Genomic DNA, 23,274 nt, shown 5'->3' on the forward strand with positions numbered 1-23,274 from the left:
AATCACTGTGATCGGGCACCTCCAGGTGCCCTGGGCACCCTGTGACCAGATTACAGGCTGGGGATTGTAAAGAGCAGGTTCCTCCAGGACTAGGTGTCATGAGGTTGTAATCTTTCCATTACAATAGGCAATTCTCAGAAGGACAGACTGCATTCAGATATTAGCTCTCATGTGCCAGAGTGTACAATTCTCAGTGAGGTTAGAATGTGATTTCTCTAATCAGAACAGAACCATCATGGTTAACAGAGCATGATTAATATTTCTTATAATTGTAGCTGTCCCCTGTTGTAGAGCACGAGTGACAGAATGACCAGAACTCCAGACTGATTAAAATTTAGAGAGCCTTTATTGACTGGCCAGTGTCCGCTCCTCCACTCGGGAAGCCCAAGAGAGAAGCGGCCACGATCATCTGCAGAGTCCAATATTTAAAGGGGACAACTACATCCGTGTTCAGGTTCCCATAGCAAGCAAAGCCAAGTTACAAAAGCTAATTGCGTAGTTTTAGCCAAGCTATTCATCATCCTCCTGTTATTTATTTCTGGGTAACTTAAAGGTCAGGACTATTCTTAATTTTGATCTGTCTGTTCTTTGTAGGCCATTGCTCAGGTGTGTTGATCTGTTTATTCTTTGTAGGCCCTTGCTCAGGTGTGTGAGCTCAGTTCCTAGAAACTTTGCACAGGGTGTCAAGCTGCTGAGGTGGCTAGGCAATTAAGCAGGCCTAAAAAAATTTTCTACTCTGTAACAGCCCCCAATATATTTTATTTCTGACCCTAACAATACTTTTAACTTTAAATTGGCTTAAATCCAAATCTAGTTATATCAGGCAGAAGACTGAAGACATTATAATACTTAACACCTCCATTAATTTGCTGCAATTTTGCCTTCTTTGAATAGATCGCTGCCTGCTGTGGATCTATCTCCATAATTTGGCAGTCATATAGAATAAAATGGTATGATAAGCTAGGAGGAAAAAAATCATTGTTTAAGTCTTACAAACATTCTAAAGTATGGTCAAATAATCTACCTCCAGCACACAAGTCATTCTCTATAGGTAACAGTAAAGTTCACAAAAAGTAAGGGCCCTTTTTTGTGTTGCCTCTCCCTTCTTCCTACAACCCATGTCTCTACTTCTTCATTTATACAACCCCAACACCTCCTCTGAGGCACACAAGACTACAAAGAATGGCTTATTGCCTTTGGAAACTATCAGAACAAGTGCCTTTACAGAGATCTTAGATAAACACACTATTACATGTATCTATCTTAGAAAATATCCTATCTAATAATAGACAAACATGGTAATTGACCGTACCTTCACTACGCCTCCCATTGGCTAATCAGTGTGAAATGCAAATTAGCTGCCAGCAAAGATGGCAGCTAATTTGCATACTGCAGGCAGGGCGGGCCAGTGCAAGTGGCCATCTGGGCCCCCGTGTGCAGCCTAAGCCACGCCCCCAGCCGGGACCCCCGTGTGTGGCCCTGGGAACCGGGGCTTGGTGGAGTGAACGAGCCGCCTAAGCCCCATGAGACCCCTGTGTGCAGCCCTGGGTGGGCGGGGCTTGGCAGTGCGATTGGACTGAGGAAGCCCTATTCTTGCAGGAATCCTCCTAAAATGGGCTTCTAGTATACTCATAAAAGGATAATTGCTAATTAGACCAGATAGACCAGACGTTGTCCGGATGTCCTTCTGGATGTCCTCCTGGACAAAGCCACATTGGCGAGGCAGTGGCAGTTAGGGGTGACCAGGCTGTCAGGGGGGAGTGGTTAAAGGATATCAGGCCAGCTGGGGAGAGTGGTTAAAGGATATCAGGCCAGCAGGGGAGAGCAGATAGGAGCGATCAGGCTGGCAGGGGAGAGCTCTTTGTGTATATGTTTATAGCACTCTATTTTTAATTGATGGTTACTTAAGTTCAAACATATTCTAAAATCACTACAATTTTTATTCACCCCTCTACTTTTAAGTTTCTGTCATTATTTTTCACTTTTTTGTGTATGTAATTCCTTAATTTATTGTTGTAATTACGCATGATCTCCCTATTTTTTTCTTTAAACCTTTGTACTAGCTTTATAGTTGGTTGGTATATTGCTTTTACTGTTTGCCCTTGTCAGTGGGTATTTTTCCCCATATTTTCTTATTAGCTTTTTCAAATTTTTTATCTTTTTTTTTTCCCAAAGAAGACCCTTTAACATTTCTTGTAATACTGGTTTGGTGGTGATAAATTCTTTTAGCATTTTATGTCTGTGAAACTATTTCCCCTTTCATTGTAAATTATGACCTTGCTGGCTAGAGTAGTCTTGGTTGTAGATCATTGCTTCTCATCACTTTCAATATTTCAGCCAATCCCTTCTGGCCTGAAATGGTTCTGTTGAGAAATCAGCTGACAGCCTTATGGGAGTTCCCTGGTAGATAACTAATTATCTTTCTCTTATAACTTATAAGATTCTATATTTGTCTTTAACCTTCGGCATTTTTACTATGGGTGTCTTGGCTCTGGGGCCTCTTGGAAGTGACTCTGATGTATGTCAATGTCAGGCACTGCTTGTGAACAGGCCTGTGCTACCTGTTTGAAGATATGAAGGAACCCTCAACTTGTGGCTGCCTCTGCTAAGCCTGGGTGCATGTGGGAGTGGCCAAGCTATGTACTAAAGCTGGATCAGGTCAACAAAAGGCCCAAGACACCCTGATATCCTCCTCCACCTGCCAGTGGCCTGTTAGGCTCAGTCACTGAAAGAGCCTCTGGCTATACACAAGTTGAGTTAGGTAGGTTCTTGGCTAGTACCAAATAGGGGCAAGTGATATTCCACATGTTGATATAGATTCAATCTCAGTGCCTATTCTGGGTGTGGAGCCACTCAGCAAGTTTCAGGGTACACCAAGACTGAGGCACCCGCCAGTAGTCAGTGGACCTTTTTGGTGGGGCTGTTGCAGAAGACCAAAGAAAAACCAAGCAACGCTTTTAGAGAAAAGGAGTGATATTGTTTATTCATGCCAGCAGACTCAGGGGATAACTTTCCAAATCTGAGTAAAGTAACATGCAAGGGGCTTCTTTTTTTTTAAGTCTCAATAATTTTATTTTTTTATTTTTTAATAGATCTTTATTGTTCAGATTATTACAGTTGTTCCTCTTCCCCCGCCAATAGCTCCTCTCCACCCAGTTCCCACCTCACCCCCTGCCCTAAACCCCCCTAGTCCATAGGTGTACGATTTTTGTCCAGTCTCTTCCCACCACCCCCACACCCCCTTCCCCTTAAAAATTGTCAGTCCACTCCTTTTCTATGCCCCTGATTCTATTATATTCACCAGTTTATTCTGTTCATCAAATTTTTTATTCATTTGATTTTTAGTTTCACTTGTTGATAAATATGTATTTGTTGTTACTTTGTTGATCATAATTTTTATCTTTACCTTTTTCTTCTTCTTCCTCTTCTTAAAGAATACCCTTAAGCATTTCATATAATACTGGTTTGGCAGTGATGAACTCCTTTTGCTTTTTCTTATCTGTGAAGCTCTTTATCTGACCTTCAATTCTAAATGATAGCTTTGCTGGGTAGAGTAATCTTGGTTGTAGGTTCTTGCTATTCACCACTTTGAATATTTCTTGCCACTCCCTTCTGGCCTGCATAATTTCTGTCGAGAAATCAGCTGTCAGTCATACGGGTACTCCCTTGTAGGTAACTAACTGTTTTTCCTCTTGCTACTTTGAATATTCTTTGTCTTTTTAAAAATATATATATTTTATTGATTTTTTACAGAAAGGAAGGGAGAGGACAAGAGAGACAGAAACATAAATGAGAGAGAAACACCAATCAGCTGCCTCCTGCACACCCCTCACCAGGGATGTGCCCACAACCAAGGCACATGCCCTTGACCGCAATCAAACCTGGGACCCTTGAGTCCGCAGGCCGACACTCCATCCACTGGGCCAAACTGGTTAGGGCATCTCTCTTTGTCTTTTGCCCTTGGTATTTTAATTATGATGGGTCTTGGTGTGGTCCTCTTTGGATACCTTTTCTTTGGGGTTCTCTGCGCTTCCTGGAGTTGTAAGTCTATTTCTTTCACCAGGTAGGGGAAGTTTTCTGTCATTATTTCTTCAAATAGGTTTTCAATATCTTGCTCTCTCTCTTCTTCTGGAACCCCTATAATTCAGATGTTGGTATGCTTGAAGTTGTCCCAGAGGCTCCTTACACTATCTTCATATTTTTGGATTCTTTTTTCTTTTTGCTTTTCTGGTTTGGTGTTTTTTGCTTCTTCATATTTCAAATGTTTGTCTTGATTCTTGGGATCCTCTAGACTGCTGTTGGATCTCTGTATATTATTCTTTATTTCAGTCAGTGTATGCTTAATTTCTAATTGGTCTTTTTTCATATACTTAAGGGTCCTACCTTATTTTTCAGAGGCTTCTATAGAAGATTCTTGAGTAACCTTATAACAGTGGTTTTGAACTCTGTATCCAGTAGTTTGCTTTCCTCCATTTCTTTCATTTGTGACCTGTTTCTTTGTCTCTGCATTTTGGTTGCTTCCTTGTGTTGATATAGTGGCTTTGTGTGCTAGGTGTGCTATAGGGCCCAGTGGCTCAGCCTCCCTAATTACCTTTGTGGGCTGTGTGCACAGTCTTGTTATAGTTAAGCCTTGATTGCCGTTGGTATCACTGGGAGGAATTGACCTCTAGGCCAATTGGCTGTGAGGACCAGTTGTGTCTACAGTAGGAGAATTTCTGTGCTGGAGACACCCTTATGGGGCAGGACTTGCTTCAGTGGGGCTTTGGTGTCACTGAATCTGCCCCCTAATTGTGTGTCCTATGGCTGTGAAGAGTTGTAATATGGATGGTCTCACTCTGACCACTGTGTACACTGGCTCTTGGATCTCCAAGGAGGTGCAAAGTCAACCATTGCCTGAAACCACCCAGCAGGAACTACAGAGAGATCTGCAGATTCCTCCTCTTTGTTTGGGGTTTGAAGGTGTCCAGATGAAGTCCAGCTGTGAAGCAATGCAAGCTACTTTGGAGCCTTGGGCCTTTTGGTGGCTCTGGGGTTCTCTGACCCAGCTGCAGTTTGTTAGGTTTAGATTGCAAAAGGTCAGGCCATTCATATGCAAAAGCCTCTGTCCACACCTTGGGTGGGGGTGTAAATTGGGTGGGGCAGGGTCTCAGGGAATCCCTAGTGTGGAGCAAACAGCAATGGCTGACCATCAGCCCTGCCCCGAAGAGGCCCCCGGGTCTCTGTGTCCTGCAGCACCATGAAGGAATAATGATCGCTGCAAGGACCTCTGAGAAAAAGCCGCCCTCATGTTCCAGCTTGATCCTAGACAGTCTAGTTTCTCCCCGTATGAGTCTGGGTCCCCAGAGTCTCACTGGAACTGGAGTTCAGAGCAGTCGGGAGCTTGTATTTCCCTTCCTATTGAAAAAGACAACAGTGTACTCAGTTGCCAGCTGCTTTCACGCATGCCTCCATACCTCCACTCATCACTTCTGCACCTCCTACTGGACTCAATGCACTTTTCTTTCCTTCTAGTGGTAGAATTTCTACTCAGCCAACCTTTCCATGGTTCTGGATGATATTCGTTTTGTCTTTTAGTTGTAGTTTTGATATGGTTGTGCTCGGCAGCAAGTTCAGGTGTTTATCTATGCTGCCATCTTGGTTGTTCCCCAAGTCTCAATAATCAGGGGACTTCTTTTTTATATCTTTCTGAGGTCTTTGTCCTGCAAATATGGATTATTCTTCCAGTTCTTTTCGTGGGATTTGCAAGAAGGCCCCCAGGTGTTGGGCGTCTCCAGGCCATATCTGATGGTCTGGCCTGGCACCAGAATTGATTAACCTCCCTCTGGGGCAGTGCAGTGTTCACAATTTTATGGATTCTGTAACAAGTTCTGCAAGACCAGTTTCTGGGAAGGCGGTAAAGACTTAATTATAGGTTATCAAGAATGAACACTGAGGAAAGATGGCAGCTGGCAGGACAGAGGTGAGGGAGAGGATGTGAGTGAGTGAGAGGGTGAAGGGAGAGTGTGTGTATGCATGTGGTGTGTGTGTGAGTGAGTGAGGGACAGTTAAATCTGACAGGAGTAGCAGGGGCTGGCAGACCAAACTCTACTGGACAGAGAGAGACTACTACTGCTATGGGCACTCCCCAAACTGTGGGACTCAGGCACAGAGCCCACGCCATCTAGAAAGGGAGAGTGGCCTCGTCTAGAAACTCATCACCACCACCACCGAGACAGCCTTTGGACACTGCCTGTGACCCAGCAACCACTCCAGCCAAAATCCTGCAGCCACACCCGCAGACTCCCAGACCCTAGGACATCCACCTCCAAAGGAGCACTGCTCCCACAGTAGTAAGTGCAGCTCCCCTCTCCTCAGTGGCAGACCTCCAGGCACCATATTCAGACATTTCCAGCGTGCAAGCCTCTGGAGCCCACCACCCCACAGGCAGCCCCTGGGAGCCACTGCAAGCACCCACTGAGTGCAATATTATACAAACAAGGGTGCACTGCCACACAGTAAAAATTCTGAATTCACTCTTCCTGAATAACTGCCCACAGACACTGTCACACAGCTTCAATGCCAGGGCCCTTCAGGGTGCGTCAGAGCTCTGTACCTCAAACGCCCTGCCAGAGGTGTGCCTTTCTAGCTGGTGGGTGTCCAGAGCCTACCACCCCACAGGCAGCCCCTGGGAGCCACTGCAAGCCCCGCACTTGGTGTGATATTGTACAGACAGTGGCGCACTGCCCAACAGTAGAAATTCTGAATTCACTTTCCTAAGTAACTGCCAATAGACACTGTTATACTTCAGCCTCAGGGCCCCTCAGGGTGGGTCAGAGTGCCTCTCGGCAAATGTGTATTTCCAGCAGGCATGCATCTGGAGCCCATCACCCCAAAGGAAGATCTGGGGAGCCACTGTGAGCCTCACTGAATGTGATATTGTGCAAACAGGGGTACACTGCCCCATAACAGAAATTCTGAATTCACTCTCCTGAATAACTGCCAATAGACACTGTTGCACAACTTCAGCCCCAAGGCCCCTCATAGTACCTCGGAGCTCCACGCCGCAAATGCACCATGGGTGCCCCTGTAAGCTGCCACTGGGAGTGTGTGTATACATCCACAGGCATGGCAGCAAAAACTGAGTCTTCTCACTCCACAACTACAGAACTCTGGACACTACAGTCTTGCTTTTCCAGCGCTCAGGACTACTGAGCCCACCACTCCAAAGGTGTGCTCTTATCCTAACAAGGGTGCAATGCCCTAGCAGTAGAAATTCCGAATACCCTCATCCTGGATACCTGCCCACAGACACCTCGATCACTTGGCTTCAAACAGGGCCCTTCAGACTGCGCCAGGGTGCCACACTGGCAAGCACACTGTGGGTGCAACTGTGAACTGCCACTGGGAGCATGTGTATCCAACCACAGGCCCTGCAGCAAAAACTGAGTCTTCTCACACTACAGTTACAGAACTCTGGACACCACAGTCGTGCCTTTCCAGTGTGCAGGTCTCCTGAGCCACACCACCCTGACAGAAAGATCCTGGGTAACTCTGTCAGCCCCTTCTGGGCACGTGCAATTTCAGCCAAGGATGCAAGGCAGCAAAAATTGAGACACCCGCCTCCCCGGCTGCTGACATCTGGACACCACAGTTGCACCTTTCCAGCTTGCAGGCCTACATCAAGAAAACCCAATAGCTCACGTAGGGGGCTACACTAGATTACTAAGCTCAGGAGACCCAAGAGATCACACCAGCAGCACCCTCCTCAAAAGAACCAGGGGTAGCAAAACAGTCAGATCTAGGACACAGAAACAGTTAAAACGTTAGAGCAAAACATGGGGAGACAAAAAAGCAATCCTCAAAGGAAAGAAAAAGAGAAATCACCAGAGAGAAAGTTAAATGAAACCAAGGCAAGTAACTTCTCAGAGAAAAAATTCAGAGTAATGGTTATAAGAATGCTCAAATGGCTGGATGACAAATACATGCAACTCAATGACAAATACACACAACTCAATGAGAATTATAAGGAGCTGAATGAGAATGTCACCAATATAAAAAGGAACCAAGAGGAAACAAAGAATGACATAGCTGCAATAAAGAACACAATGAAAGGCTTAAATAGTAGATTAGAAGAGGCTGAGGACCACATCAGCAAGCTAGAAGACAAGGTAGGAAAAAACACACAAACACAGCAGCAACTGGAAAGAAAATTTAAAAAGCAAGTGGAGAGCCTGAGGGAGCTTTGGGACAACAAAAAACGAAACAACATCGGCATAATAGGGGTACCAGAGGAGAGGAAGAGAAGCAAGGAATAGAAAACCTGTTTGGAGAAATAATGACAAAAAACTTCCCTGAAGCTGGCAAGAAAAAAAAAACTACACAAATCCAAGAATCACACAGAGTCCCAAATAAGATGAACTCAAAAAGAGCAACACCAAGACACATCATAATTAAATTGGAAAACATCAATGACAAAGTGCGAATCTTAAAAGCTGCCAAAGAGAGACAGAAAGTTACATAAAAGAGATCTCCCATTAGAATATCAACAGATTTCTCAACAGAAATACACCAGGCTAGAAGGGAATTGAATGAAATATACAAAGTGAGCAAACCAAGGGACTGAATCCCGAAATACTATACCCAGCAAGGCTATAATTAAAAATTGAACGTGGAATCAGGAGTTTCACAGAGAAAAAAGGGCTAAGAGAGTTTATTACCACCAAGCCAGCAATGCAAGAAATGCTAAAGGGATTTCTGTAAAAAGAAGAAACAGAAAGGCAAGAAGAAACACAAATATTAAGAAAAAAATGACAACAAACAAGTACTTATCAATAATAACATTAAATGTAAATGGATTAAATGCCCCAATCAAAAGACATTGGATAGCTGAATGGATAAGGAAACATGACCCAACAAGACAGGGATGTCTGCTTTTACCACTCCTATTCAACATAGTACTGAAAGTGCTAGCCAGTGCAATCAGACAAGAAGAAGAAATAAAGGCTACCCAAATTGGAAAAGAAGAAGTAAAATAGTCCTTATTCGCAGATGACATGATACTGTACATAGAAAACCCTAAAGACTCCATCAAAAAATTATTAGGATTAATAAATGAATTCGGCAATGTAGCAGGATACAAAATTAATGCCAAGAAATCAATGGCCTTTTTATACAGCAACAGTGAACTTACAGAAAGAGAGATTTAAAAAACAATCCCATTTACCATTGCACACAAAAAAATTAAGATACCTAGGAGTAAACTTAACTAAGGAGGTAAAAGACCTATACATGAAAACTACAGGATATTGAAAAAAGAGATAGAGGAAGACATAAACAGATGGAAGAACATACCGTGTTCATGGATTGGTAGAATCAACATCATTAAAATGTCCATATTACCCAAGGCAATCTATAAATTCAACGCACTCCCCATTAAAATACCAACAACATATTTCACAGACCTAGAACGAACTCTCTAAAAATTCATCTGGAATAAAAAAAGACCTGGAATAGCTGCAGTGATCCTGAGAAAGAACAAAGTAGGAGGGATATCAATACCAGATTTCAAGCTGTATTACAAAGCCACTGTTCTCAAAACTGCCTGGTACTGGCACAAGAATAGACATATTGTGCTGGGCTGCATATCTGGCACTTTGGAAAAACGGGTCATGCTGTGTTGTCTGTTCCTAAAACACATAGATAGGAAGGTACTGACATCAGGCCAGGCCTTGAGATATGGTCTCATGGCCCCTTCCAGCACGCAGCCCTTCTTTCTCAGAAGGCCCGGAAATCTCATTCCAAATTTGGGAGACAAAGGACTGGAAAAAGTATAAATAAAGAGAGTTTCCTCCATATTGGCAGGCCCCAGAATTTGAAAGACACATTTTCTCTGGGCCTCCACAAAATTTAATAATAAAATGTAACTCTTGCAGTCAGTGCTGCAGTTCAGCCTTTACTCCAGCAGGGTGCTGTAACTGTAGTCGCTGGCCATGGAAATCGGGGCTGCAGTTCAGCCTCGGCTTCAGCAGGGTGCTGTAACAGTAGTCAGCTGGCCAGCTTAATAAAGGCTCTTAAATTTAAATTCTGAGTTGGTGGTCTATCTTGCTGAGTGAACCCATAGCAATATAGATCCATGGAATAGAATAGAGAGCCGAGAAATCGACCTGAACCAATATGCTCAATTAATATTTGACAAAGGAGGCAAGAACATACAAAATGGAGTCAAGACAGTCTCTTCAATAAATGGTGTTGGGAAAATTGGACAGATACATGCAAAAAAATGAAACTAGACCACCAACTTACACCATACACAAAAATAAACTCAAAATGGATACAGGACTCAAATGTAAGATGGGAAACCAAAAAATACTAGAGGAATCCAAAGGCAACAAAATCTCAGACATATGCCGAAGCAATTTCTTCACTGATATAGCTCCTAAGGCAGTAGTTGGCAAACTGTGGCTCATGAGCCACATGCTGCTCTTTGGCCCCTTGAGTGTGGCTCTTCCACAAAATACCACGTGCGGACGCGCATGTACAGTGTGACTGAAACTTCGTGGCCCATGCACAGAAGTCAGTATTTTGTGGAAGAGCCACACTCAAGGGGCCAAAGAGCCACATGTGGCTCGCGAGCCACAGTTTGCCGACCACTGTCCTAGGGCATTGGAAACTAAAGAGAAAATAAACAAATGGGACTACATCAAAATAAAAAGCTTCTGCACAGAAAAAAAAACCATCAACAAAACAACAAGAAAGCTCACTGCATGGGAGAACATATTTGCCAATGTTATCACCGATAAGGGTTTAATCTCCAAAATTCATACAACTTAACAAAAGGAAGATAATCCAATCAAAAAATGGGCAAAGGACCTAAATAGACAGTTTTCAAAAGAGGAGATTCAGAAAGCCAAGAGACATATGAAAAGTCACTAATATGCCCAAAGTCACTAATCTTCTGAGAGATGCAAATCAAAACAACAATGAGGTACCATCTCACACCTGTCAGAATGGCTATCATCAACAAATCAACAAATGACAAGTGCTGGAGAGGATGCGGAGAAAAAGGAACTCTCATGCACTGCTGGTGGGAATGCAGACTGGTGCAGCCACTGTGGAAGACAGTATGGAGTTTCCTCAAAAAATTAAAAATGGAAATCCCATTTGACCCAGTGATCTCACTTCTAGGAACATATCCCAAGAAACCAGAAACACCAATCCGAAAGGATATATGCATCCCTATGTTCATAGCAGCACAATTACCATAGCTAAGATTTGGAAACAGCCTAAGTGCCCATCAACAGATGAATGGATTAGAAAACTGTGGTACACCTACACAATGGAATACTATGCTGCTGTAAAAAGAAGGAATTCTTACCATTTGCCACAGCATGGATGGAACTGGAGAGCATTATGCTAAGTGAAATAAGCCAGTCAATGAAAGAAAAATACCACATGGTCTCACTCATATATGGATAATAAAGACCATTATAAACTGATGAACAAAAATAGATACAGAGGCAGAGCAGCATCGAACAGGCTGTCAAACTACAGCGGAAAGCTTGGGAAGGGTTGCGGGGGTGGGGGTGTGTGTGTGGGGGGGGGGGGGGGGCGGGTGGTAAGAGATCAACCGAAGGACTTGTATGCATGCATATAAGCATAACCAATGGACACAAGACACTAGGTTGTAGGGGAGGCCGGGGGAAGGTCAAGGGGGGGGGGGGGAGGAGACATATGTAATACTCTTTGTAATACTTTAGGCAACAAAACAAAATTAAAAAAAGAAAGAAAGAAAAGAATGTGCACTGAGCTTGCTGGCATGGATTCAGATTGCTAGCCCCGCACATATCAGGGTTACATTGGAATTAGCCCTTTTTAGCCTTCTCAGGACAGGGTCTTGGGAAGCCTTCAAGGTGAGGCCAGTAGAGATCATTCTGCTAAAACAGACTAAGATTTGGCCATGTGGAGGGAGGGTTCTGTACAAAAACAGTGGGTCCAGTTGGATGTGCAAGGGGCAAATTGCCCTCATTCCAAAGCCACACAGCACAGGTTATCCCCATTCATATCCACCATCCAGGGTCTGCTCAGACTTCTTCAAGAGCCTTCAGAGAGTTTCTGTACAACAGGCCCAGGCTGGTCAGGTTGAGACACCTTACTCCTCGTGGAGTACCTATATCCCTCCAGATTCTCAAACTCCACACTTCGGTGGGAACCAGCCCCTTTTGTGCCTCTACCCTTCCTACTAGTCTCAATGTGGCTTCTTCTGTATATCCTTAGTTATGGATCTTCTGTTTAGATAATCTTCACTTGGTTACAAGTTGATTATTTTATAATTTAGTGGTAATTCTGGTTTGAACATGGGAAGAGACAAATGTAACTTCCACATACTCTGCTACTATCTTGGACCCCTTTCTTTTTGCTTTATTCTTTGCAAATTGAATTATTTCAAAAGTCCTGCCCTCCATGTCACTTATTTTATCTCCTATTCACTCTACTCTGAAACAGAGATTCTCTATTGCCTTTATTATTTTATTCATTAAATTTAAAATACACAATTTCAGAATGATTTCTATTTATTTGCTAAATATCTCATTTTGTTCACATATTTTCCCCTGATTTTTAAAAATTTTCTTTCTGAGTGTTCTTGTTGCTTAAGTTTTTTGAAAAAGTTATTTTGATTTTTTTTGTCCGCCAAGTCACAAAATTTCATGACATTAAGCTAGGTTATGAGAAAATTCTTGTTTTTTAGTGATGATGTGTTTCCTTGATTTATCATGTCCTTGATTTGAACTCCTGCTTTTCATTCGAAGTAGCAACCACCATCTTAAATCTTTACTAGTGCCTTCAGATGGGCTGTTCTGTTTATTGGTGCTGTTATATCTGGGTTTTCTCTGCTTTTCTATAAGTACACCTACTCCACTCTTCTTGCTCTCTCTGTGTCAGAATTCTAAAGCTTTTAAGTCATCTCTAGTTCTTACAATGAGAGAGAGAGAGAGAGGTTACTGTTAGAAGTATCCAGTGGTTGCCTCCCATATATATCCCAACTGGGAGCAGTGAGCGAATCCACAAGCCTGGTACAGCCCTTGTTCAGGAATCAAATCTATGTGGAGTATGGACCAATGTTTTAACCAGTAAACACACCTGCCAGACCAGAAACTGGCATCTTTAGTACTCTTACTCCTTTTCTTTTAAGGTGGCTAACAAATCCTAAGGTCATGATAGAGGCTAACTGAGTGTCTTTTATTTCCACAGTGATGGACACAGCCGAGTACATGTCTGATGAGCCCCTTCTCAGAGGAAAAAGTAGGCATGATCTCCAAGAGATGCTGAGAGAAGTAGGACTGGCAATTGATTACTGATTGCCAAAGCCACAGGAACAGCTGGGTGTGACCTGTGCACAGGCCTTAAAACACATTGAAGAAAGAGACCTCCAGAAACTGAAATCCCAGGCACAACATCTCTGGGAGAAAAGAGCAATGGAGAAGCTACTGAACTCAAAGTTACAGGAGTCTCAGGTGAAAGTGATAAAGGAAGAACAGAAGAAGGCCGAACAGGCACTGCAGGGGCTAAGAGACCTGCTATCAGAAGGGAGGCAACGACAAGAAGAGGAAGTAAGGAAAAAAGAGGCAGAGCTGAGGCAGGCAATGAAGATTCCCAAAGAGTACTGGCCACCGCCTGGAAAATCCTTAGGAGAAGTGATGGAACACGTGCAGAGACAACTCAACCTCGTGGAGGGCACACTGTCTCACAGGCAAAACCTCCCAGATAGAGATCTCGTGAGATGGGCATCTGGAGGGCTGGCCCTGCAGGGAATTTACAAAACCAGCTCCCAAAAAGACCTTGTACAGAAGAGAGAAGAGCTACTCAGTGTCCCCAAGGAGTTCTTACTCTTTGGCCCTGAGCATGTCACACGGATGGAAACCAGGGAATTTACATCTTCTCAAGCAGAATCCCAGTTCACCCAGATGACAGAGAAGCTGGGCTTCAGTGTAATTGTCTCAGCCAAGGGCAGAGGTTGGGGATTTAGCGTGGAAGATGATATGGACCACAATAAACATTCAGAATCCAAGGAAACACAACAATCACATTCTGAGCACTCCTATTTCTGTTCTACCAAGTTCAGCTATGTCCCTCTTGCCTCCTGCCACTTTCCCAGGGATCAGCTCCAGTTCTCCAAGGCTGCTCTCCAGGAACTGAAATGCATTGAAGACCTTCTGGGTCAGCCAGCAGATCTGCACAGATTTCCCTGGCTGAGGCACAGTACTGAAGCTTTCTTCCACAAGTTTGGCTCTCATGCCAACCAGGGCCCTCTGCACCTGGGAGGAATCTACTGGTGGAAAGCCGTATCAGAGGGTTTCCTGAGTGAGGAGCTGGAACAAGTAAAACAGCAGTCAGCAGAGGCCCTGAATGGTTACATAAGGGGCAGCTACAGTGGCTTTGGAGTGAAGGTTGCTGTAGGTGTGGATGTGTCTGACGCTCATTCAGAAACTGCCACCCAAAGCGCAACCTTCCAAAATCTCCAAACCAAAGTCCAATTATCTGTGGCCCAGACAGGTGGCCCACCAGAAGCAAATGGCTTTCTCCAATGGAAAGCTGGCCTAGTTGCCAGTAATCAAACCTGGAGTGTCATTGACCGGGGCCTTCAGCTGGTGCCCGTTTGGGACATCATCCTCTCCAACCACAGAAGTGATTTTAAGCATCCTTTTCAGGTAGCTAGCTTACTAAAAGATAGCTACACTGCTCTGACTGGCCTCACTGCCCAGGTCCAGGATGGAGAACATTTACTGAGTGTTGAGAAGGAGGCTAGGGTTTTCCTAGAGGATGTGAAATCCTGGGAGGTATCTAACCCTGAAGAGCAGCTTAAAAAACTGATAAATTTTATGCAAATGTTGATTCAAAGAACAAAAAGTTATGACAATTGGGTTAACATATGCCTCACAGACTGGGGTCTGCAGAATTTTCTGATAAACACTGTTAACTTTTGCAAAAGTTCTTCCACCTATGAAACTAAGTTTATTATTAAATCTCAGTTGCACAGCCTTTTGGATCCTCACATCTACAGAGTGAATAACTTCCCTCAGGCTCATTCCATCATGCAGTGGGTCTTCCAGCCAGAGTCAGAAGAAGAGCACATCAACATCTCCCAACTTTCTGAATTAATTAAAATCATAAAGAAAACGCACAGTGACCTCATGGAAGCCATGGCCAAATCTGAGTCTGCAGAAGCAGTGGAAGAAGCTCAAAGAAAGGCCACTTATGAGGTCACTTTGTCTCTTGGTTGCTTTTTTAATTACCTCCGAAAAACAGAGCAGCAAGACATATATATCTTGCTACTTTCCATTGCAGCTGGTGCAGGGTATCATGTGGTGCAAAGTAAGTTTCAGTATCTCCTGAGGTGTGAGCAGTTAGACTGCCTACTGGATGAAATGCAAACTTCCCAAGATAAATACCAGGAGCTCAACAATATTTGTACCTACAGAGCTCAGGCATTCCTGGTGCTCACAGGTTTGACAGCTTCAGATGGAGTCATGGCTATTTCTCCTGAGGAGAAAACACAACGCTTGGCATTAATAAGGAGTTTTCTGGGCCAATCTTTGTCAAAAGAAGTTGTCCATGTCCTCTCTAAACCTGGGGCAGATCAGCATTGGGAAAACCTAGAGAGAGACTTGAGATTGCTCATTGATGGTAATTATGAAGTCACCATCTCTCCATTGAAAATAGATGAGATAACAAAAAACTTAGAAAGTATTTTCCATGAAAAGAAACAATCCCAAGATCCACATCATAATAGAAATAGAAAATGGGAAGGTATAGAACATACAGCATTCCTAAAATTACTTCAGAGTCTAGGGCTAGAACATTACTACCCAAAAAGGATGAGCAGAGCTAGCTTCCATCTGATCAAGATTTCTGGATACAACATGCAGCCAAGCTCTGAAAGGGAGCTTCCCTTATATTTCCTTCAGAAGCTACAAGTGCTGGATTATGGGCTGAGATACCTGGTCTTCAGAGATGACGAAAACACACAGAATCAAGTCTATCCAAGTGCCTCAAATCAAGAAAATGAGGCTTTTGATCCATATGAAGACCATGTTAAAGACAGTGATACTCCCATTAATCCTTCAGATACTAACCCTAGGCCCCATATTCACCCTATGGATATTCAGATGGCAATTCTTCACTGTGCAGATGATTTTGCCAGACAGTATATTTTGTCCAAACTTTCCATGTGCCAGTTTGCACTCCCTCTTCTCATACCTAATCCCTGCAGTTCTCAAATTGAGTTCTCTCTCTGGTCTTTCAGGCAAATTAGAAGGAGCTGGCAGGAAGCAAGGCAATCACCAAGAGAGGAGAAGGTCAATTACAAGAATAAGCTGATGTGTCAAGTCTCTACCCCCATTGTGTCCTTTATAAGAGTTGGAAATGGCTTCTCTGCTTCCAAATCTCAGATCATGAACTGTCTTCTCAGTAAACGTAAACATGATGTGTTTTTCCACCGACATTGCAGAGGGAGCACCAAAGACTGTCTCTTGATGGGGGGAGTGGTGGAAATCTGCTGGTTCTGTCCTAGAGGGGATGATGAGGACAGATTTGACAACTGTGTGACCTTCACCAATCTCCATGGAGATGCGAAGGAACATAAGAAGCAACTCACCTTCCTGCAAGAGGTCTCTTCTCTCATTGTCGTCCTCATGTCAACTTCTGATGACGATGAAGAAAACAGAAAAATTGTCCGTGATCTAAGTCAGTCACCAAAACCTTTGATTTGTTTACTTGATAACAAAGAAAAAAACATGAGCAATAATTCCAAACAAAAAGTTATCATTGGTCTCAGGAACAGAAATGAAGCAGAATTAACAGAGGAGCTTTTTACTAAAATCAGACGTTTGCTGGAGCTCTCAGACACTGCTCTCAGCTTAGAGGAATGTACCCCAATAGCTCGCAAGCTAGGATTCCTTACTGATGAAGACCAGAGAGATTGCAAGGAAGCCAAAGAAAAGGCAGAGGTCCTAATAGCTCTACTGAGAGAAGTGAATATTTCTCAGATAAAGGAAAACTTACTGCCCCTTCAGGGACACCTGTGGCATCGATGGTGTAGAAAGGATAAAGAACTCCATCATCTAAGAGAAAAAGTGAATCAAAGCATTGAACAACATAAGAGTGATATTGAGGCAGAAAAGCAAAGAATACGGAATCAACAGTTGACCAGAGCCTTTCCTCTCAATGAATTAATGCAGTCTGTCCTTGAAATTCTCCAAGATTACTCAGAAACTCAAACCACACACTACTTTTTGCAATGGATGAGTGTGTTTTTGGACAACCTGACTGCAGGACACTTGGAACAACTGATTGAAAAGGAAAACAATTTGTGGTCACTGATACAAAAAGAAAAACAAAAGGCACCAAAGAGCACTGACTTCCAACGCTGGCAAAGAGAGATAGAAGCTATCTCCACGGAGATTAATAACTGTACCTTTGGAATTGAGCAAATTCTTAGAGAAGTTGGCCAGATCTATGAAGCTCTGGAAGAAGCTTCCCACACAAAACCTATGCCTTATCTCTCCCTCCCCCAGATCACTGCAGATCTGATGGTATCTGGTGTTCCCATTGAATTGATGGACGGGGATGCTTCATATGTGCCTCTAAAGTGGGTGGGAGCTGTTTTTGACAAGGTCTCTGAGAAACTTGGAAACAAACGGCTGTTTGTTCTCTCTGTCCTTGGCTTACAGAGCTCAGGAAAGTCCACCCTACTGAATGCACTTTTTGGGCTGCAGTTCAAGGTCAGTGCTGGGAGGTGTACCCGGGGGGCCTACATGCAGCTCCTGAAGGTCGATGACACTTTCACAGAGGAACTGGGCTTTGACTTTGTTCTTGTTGTGGACACGGAAGGCCTTCGGGCCCCAGAACTCAGCAGCAAATGCAAAAATCGTGACAATGAGTTGGCAACCTTTGTCATTGGACTTGGAAACTTGACTCTGATCAATATTTTTGGGGAAAATCCATCAGAAATGCAAGATATTCTACAAATAGTTGTTCAGGCGTTTATGAGGATGAAACAGGTAAAAATCTCCCCAAGTTGCCTTTTTGTCCATCAGAATGTGGGGGAAGTCACAGCTAAAGACCAAACTATGGAAAGAAGGAGGTGGTTAGAGCAGAGACTAGATGAAATGGCCACAACAGCAGCTGAGCAAGAACAGTGCTCAGATGTAACCCGCTTTGGTGATATCATTAAATTTGATGTCAATACTGATGTCTTCTACTTTGCTCACCTCTGGGATGGCAATCCCCCAATGGCCCCTCCCAACCCTCACTACAGCCACAATGTCCAGGAACTGAAAAGGAGAATTCTTATGGCTGCCAAACAGGAGTCAAGGGGAAGCATCATGAAGATCTCAGATGTGAAATTGCGAGTTCAAGATTTGTGGAGAGCCCTAGTGAATGAGAACTTTATCTTCAGTTTAAGAAACAACAGAGAGGTCATGGCCATGAGCAAATTGGAAACTATGTATAATTCCTGGACCTGGCAGCTGAGGAGCCACGTGCTAGATTTGCAGTATCAACTCATCAACCAGATTAAGAATGGGAAAATCCAGAAACTCACAGCAAGTACTCTTGAGGCTCCGGTTACAGAAATATATAAAGCCATCAAGCAAGAACTTGACAGATATTTTAATGAATATCAAGATAGTGAGATAATGAAAGCAAGTTTTGAAAATAAATTAATAAATCTTAAAGAGGCACTTATTTTTGAGATCAAAAATAAAGCCGAGAGACATATCAGTTACCAAAAGAATCAAGAAATACTATATAAGAAAATGTCAGGTTATGAAAAGGAATTATTGGAAAGAAGCCGCGAATTGGCTTTAACTGTAAAGGATAAAGGATTTAGTGAGGAAGAGCTGCATGTCAGATTCAATGAAGTTTGGAAAAAATGGATGTATGGGGTGTCCTCAGCTCTCCCTCCATTCACAGAGCCTAACATTGATGTGGATTCTGAAAACATCTTTTTGGAATATTTTAGAATGGAGGCAGACATTGTGAATATCCTGAACAAAAAGCCTAGAAAAGAGTTTGAAATCAATTACGAAAAACATGTCAAAATGAAAAAAAGGTTGTACATATTAACATGGTACTTAGATGTACATGATAAAGAGTCCATAAATAGGACTACTAACCGCATCCTTTCAAGATACACTGAAACTATTAAAAAGCTTCAGAGGCAACAATGTGATTACAACCCAAGTTATTTCCATCAAATCCTGAACTTAATAGAACAGGGGGTGAAATCTGCACCCACTGAAGACAGATACACATTTACAAGAAATTACAAAATGGACTTATCTTTGTATTTATTCCAAAGAGCATCTGAGAATTTTAAGGAGATGCATAGGGCATTCAAAAGAGCAAATGATCCTGTACGTTATTTGGAAAGCAAGAAAGATGATTTCCTCATGGGTTTTAAGATCTCTTGTCAAGGAGCAACCTCAGTCACAGAATTTGTTGATTTTCTATGGCACAAACTCACTCCTGCCGTCTCCGACACGATTTGGGGGAAAATGGCCCCTAAAATTGCTGGGGAAGTGCGAGCTACCTGCCCAGCATTCAATGGAAACAGGGCTAACCTGGAGAAACACGTTCTTCTCTCCCTGGCAGAAAACGAAAATTTTGATGATTACTGGGAGTACATTCATAATCCGGAATCATTTTTTAGGAATTACATTCAAAGACATATTGAAAGATATTGTTCAGAACAAAGAAGTAATAAAATAAAGACTTTTTTAAAAATAAGTGTTGGTGACATCAAGAATGCCATCCTCTCAGCTATTCACGAATCCACAGCAAGAGCTAAAGATAAAAGCAGCACTGTGTCTGGGTGGTTGGATTTGTTCTGTGATCACTTGGGGAGTAACTTGAACTTTCCACGAAAAGACTTGGTAAGCATTGAAAACCAGGAGATTAAAGATATTGAGTTTCTCAAAGAAGTCATGAGTGAAGCTTTGGATCCCGCAATGATCACAGTAGAACAGGAGTGTTTGAGTAAGCCTGGAGAAGGAATGGTTTCTGACATTCAGAACATGCTCTCTGAGCATCTCTGTGGCTGCTGGAAACAGTGTCCCTTCTGTGGAGCAATTTGTACAAACACAATCCCTAACCATGATGGAGACCACAGTGTTCCTTTCCACCGTCCTCAGGCTATTGGAGGATGGACATGGTCTAACACAGACCACTTTAACATTGACTGCTGTACTAGTTTGGTAGCAAGTAATCATTCTTTTGTTTTAAATTGTCGTGATATACCATTTAAGATCTATCAACAGGCAGGAGGGGAATTTGCCAAATGGAGCATCACCCCAGACACATCGACCCAGCCATACTGGAAATGGTTTGTTTGTCACTTCAGAAAGGAGCTAGAAGAAAAATATAAGAAACAATTTACAGATAAGGGTGAAATCCCCCATGAATGGACCAACATCACAAAGAAAAAAGTGCTTGATGACTTGAAAAGGCAATAATACTTATGCCCACAAAAGAGTACCAGAATCTAAACAAGAGTCACTATACCTGAACAATCTGAAAATACCTACTTCTCACAATGAGAAACTTTAAATATAAATCAATTAATATTTCAAGAATTTAAGTTTTCTGTTAAAAGACTTTCTTTTTCTTTGTCTTAATTCCTTCTGGTTGAAAAAAATTGCTAGGAAATATAAACATACAATAAAAATCTAATAATATCTATTTAAAATTCCTACTTGATAATTTAAGCTATTAGAGTGGGGCCTTGACTTACGAGTGTCCTGACTAATGAGTTTTTTGAGATACCAGCTATCTCTCGGCCGATTTTTTGCTTTGAGTCAAGGCAGTCTCTTCAATACATGGTGCAGGGAAATTTGGTCAGACATGCAAAAAAAATGAAACTAGATCACCAACTTACACCATACACAAAAACAAACTCAAAATGGCTAAAGGACTTAAATGTAAGACGGGAAACCATAAAAATCCTACAAGACTCTATAGGCAGCAAAATAGAAGACATATGTCCTAGCAATATCTTTACAGACACAGCTCCTAGCACAATGGAGACTAAGGAGAAAATAAACAAATGGTACTACATCAAAATAAAAAGCTTCTGCACAGCAAAAGATACCATCAACAAAACAACAAGAAAGCCCACTGCATGGGAGAACATATTTGCCAATGATATTTCCGATAAGCATTTAATCTCCAAAATTTACAGAGAACTCATACAACTTAATAAAAGGAAGATAAAGGATCCAATCAAAAAATGGGCAAAGGATTTAAATAGACACTTTTTGAAAAAGGACATACAGAAGGTCCAGAGACATATGAAAACATGCTCAAAGTCAATAGTCATCTGAGAGATGCAAATCAAAACAACAATGAGATACCATCTCACACCTGTCAGAATGGCTATCATCAACAAATCAACAAATGACAAGTGCTGGTGAGGATGTGAAGAAAAAGACACTGTTTCCAGCAGCCGCAGAAGATGTGCAGAGATGTTCACTGCACTGCTGGTGGGAATGCAGACTGGTGCAGCCACTGTGGAAGACAGTATGGAGTTTCCTCAAAAGTTAAAAATGGAACTCCCATTTGACCCAGTAATCCCACTTCTAGGACTTTATCCCAAAAAAACAAGAAACACCAATCAGAAAGGATATATGCACCTATATGTTCAAAGCAGCCCAATTTACAATAGCTAAGATTTGGAAACAGCCTAAGTGTCCATCAGCAGATGAGTGGATTAAAAAACTGTGGTACATCTACACAATGGAATACTAGGCTGATGTAAAAAAGAAGGAAATTTTATTATTTGCAACAGCATGGATGGAACTGGAGAGCATTATGCTAAGCAAAATAAGCCTGTCAGAGAAAGATAAATATCACATGATCTTACTCATATGTGGGATATAATGATCAACATAATTTGATGAACAAGTATAGATACAGAGACAAATGGTAGGGGAGGGGGTGGTTAGAGAGCAACCAAAGGACTTGTATGCATGCATAACTAACATAACCAATGGACACAGACACTGAGGCAGTGGGGGCTTGCCATGCGGGGTGGGGGGGATGATTGGGGGGGTGTCGTTGGAGGAAAAGAAGACATATGTAAAACTTTAGACAATAATTTAAAAAAGAATAAAATACCAAAGAATATATAGTTTTTAGATTCTGATTATTTCAATAAGATATTCTTTTATATACTAAAATATAAGGAAATGCTTATCTCCAAAATAGGCACCTTTGAGACTTTTCACACTGTGAGTCACAGGATCATAATCAGAATACAAATGAAAAACTCTCTGATGGTAACCAAGAATCTGAGAGGGGAAAGAAATCAACATTCTGCAAACCTGCACCTTCTGCAACAATGACTTATGCTAGGTTCTCAAAGCGAATGACTTAAAGTAATCTTGATACAAAGAAAATGTCTTCATGTTAGACATAATAGCATCCATGTCTTCTCTTTACAGGCACACTCTCTATCCCTCCATAGCCAGTGTAAACAAACAGTGAACAGCGTAAAAACCTTGCATCTTCAGAGCTGGAAGATAATGCTGATTCTGCTTTGAATCCCCAAAGAGTTTCAAGCATACTCTCAGTTTGAGGTCAAATGACCCATGTCTCCAAAAGAAATCCTTGAACAGAAAAATTATAAAGGAAACAGGTGTCCTAGAACAGTATAGTGTCCCTTTTGTTCTCTGGAAAATAGTCTCAGTAAGAGTTGGAAGGACCTCCTCATATGATCATATTCAAATGGTGACAGAAACAGAACCCCTTGCATACCCTGGAGCATGGCTCTCACAAGACTGCACCCCTAAAAACTGCAATGTTCAATCAACATTTGCTGAACGCTTTTGTTATTTGTTTAATGAATCTAGAACTGCCTTTAAGAAGTATCATGTGTCATATATTGACTTTGGTTTTCAATCGAAAATTGTCTATAAATAAAAATCACCTTTGATAAATTCCTCAGACATTTAAGAAATGTGATTATTAAATAAGATTTAGTGCAACAACATGGATGGAACTGGAGAGCATTGTGCTAAGCGAAATAAGCCAGTCGTAGAAAGATAAATATCACATGATCTCACTCATATGTGGGATATAATGATTAACATAATTTGATGAACAAGAATAGATCGATCTAGAGACAAATGGTAGGGGAGGGGGGTTAGAGAGCAACTAAAGGACTTGTATGCTTGCATATTAGCATGGCCAATAGACACAGACACTGGGGTAGTGGGGACTTGCCCAGGGTGGGAATGGTTG

General features: G+C 42.3%; 1 protein-coding gene and 1 long non-coding RNA gene across 2 annotated transcripts in view; both read left to right on the plus strand.

The window, feature by feature from the left end:
- LOC139017245 (interferon-induced very large GTPase 1-like) overlaps nucleotides 1-22,041 on the plus strand; it is a 45,614-nt gene extending 23,573 nt beyond the window's left edge. The window contains exon 3 of the mRNA XM_070425400.1: nucleotides 13,228-22,041. Coding sequence (XP_070281501.1) covers nucleotides 13,452-20,489 — 7,038 coding nt within the window. The 5' untranslated portion in view covers nucleotides 13,228-13,451 and the 3' untranslated portion in view covers nucleotides 20,490-22,041. The remainder of the gene's footprint in view (nucleotides 1-13,227) is intronic.
- Nucleotides 1-23,274, plus strand: part of LOC139017246 (uncharacterized) — a 211,667-nt gene that overhangs the window by 59,536 nt on the left and 128,857 nt on the right. The window lies entirely within an intron of this gene.

Source organism: Myotis yumanensis, unplaced genomic scaffold (assembly GCF_028538775.1).
Source record: "Myotis yumanensis isolate MYYU_CA2020_CCGP unplaced genomic scaffold, mMyoYum1.0.hap1 SCAF_10, whole genome shotgun sequence".
Taxonomy (NCBI): domain Eukaryota; kingdom Metazoa; phylum Chordata; class Mammalia; order Chiroptera; family Vespertilionidae; genus Myotis; species Myotis yumanensis.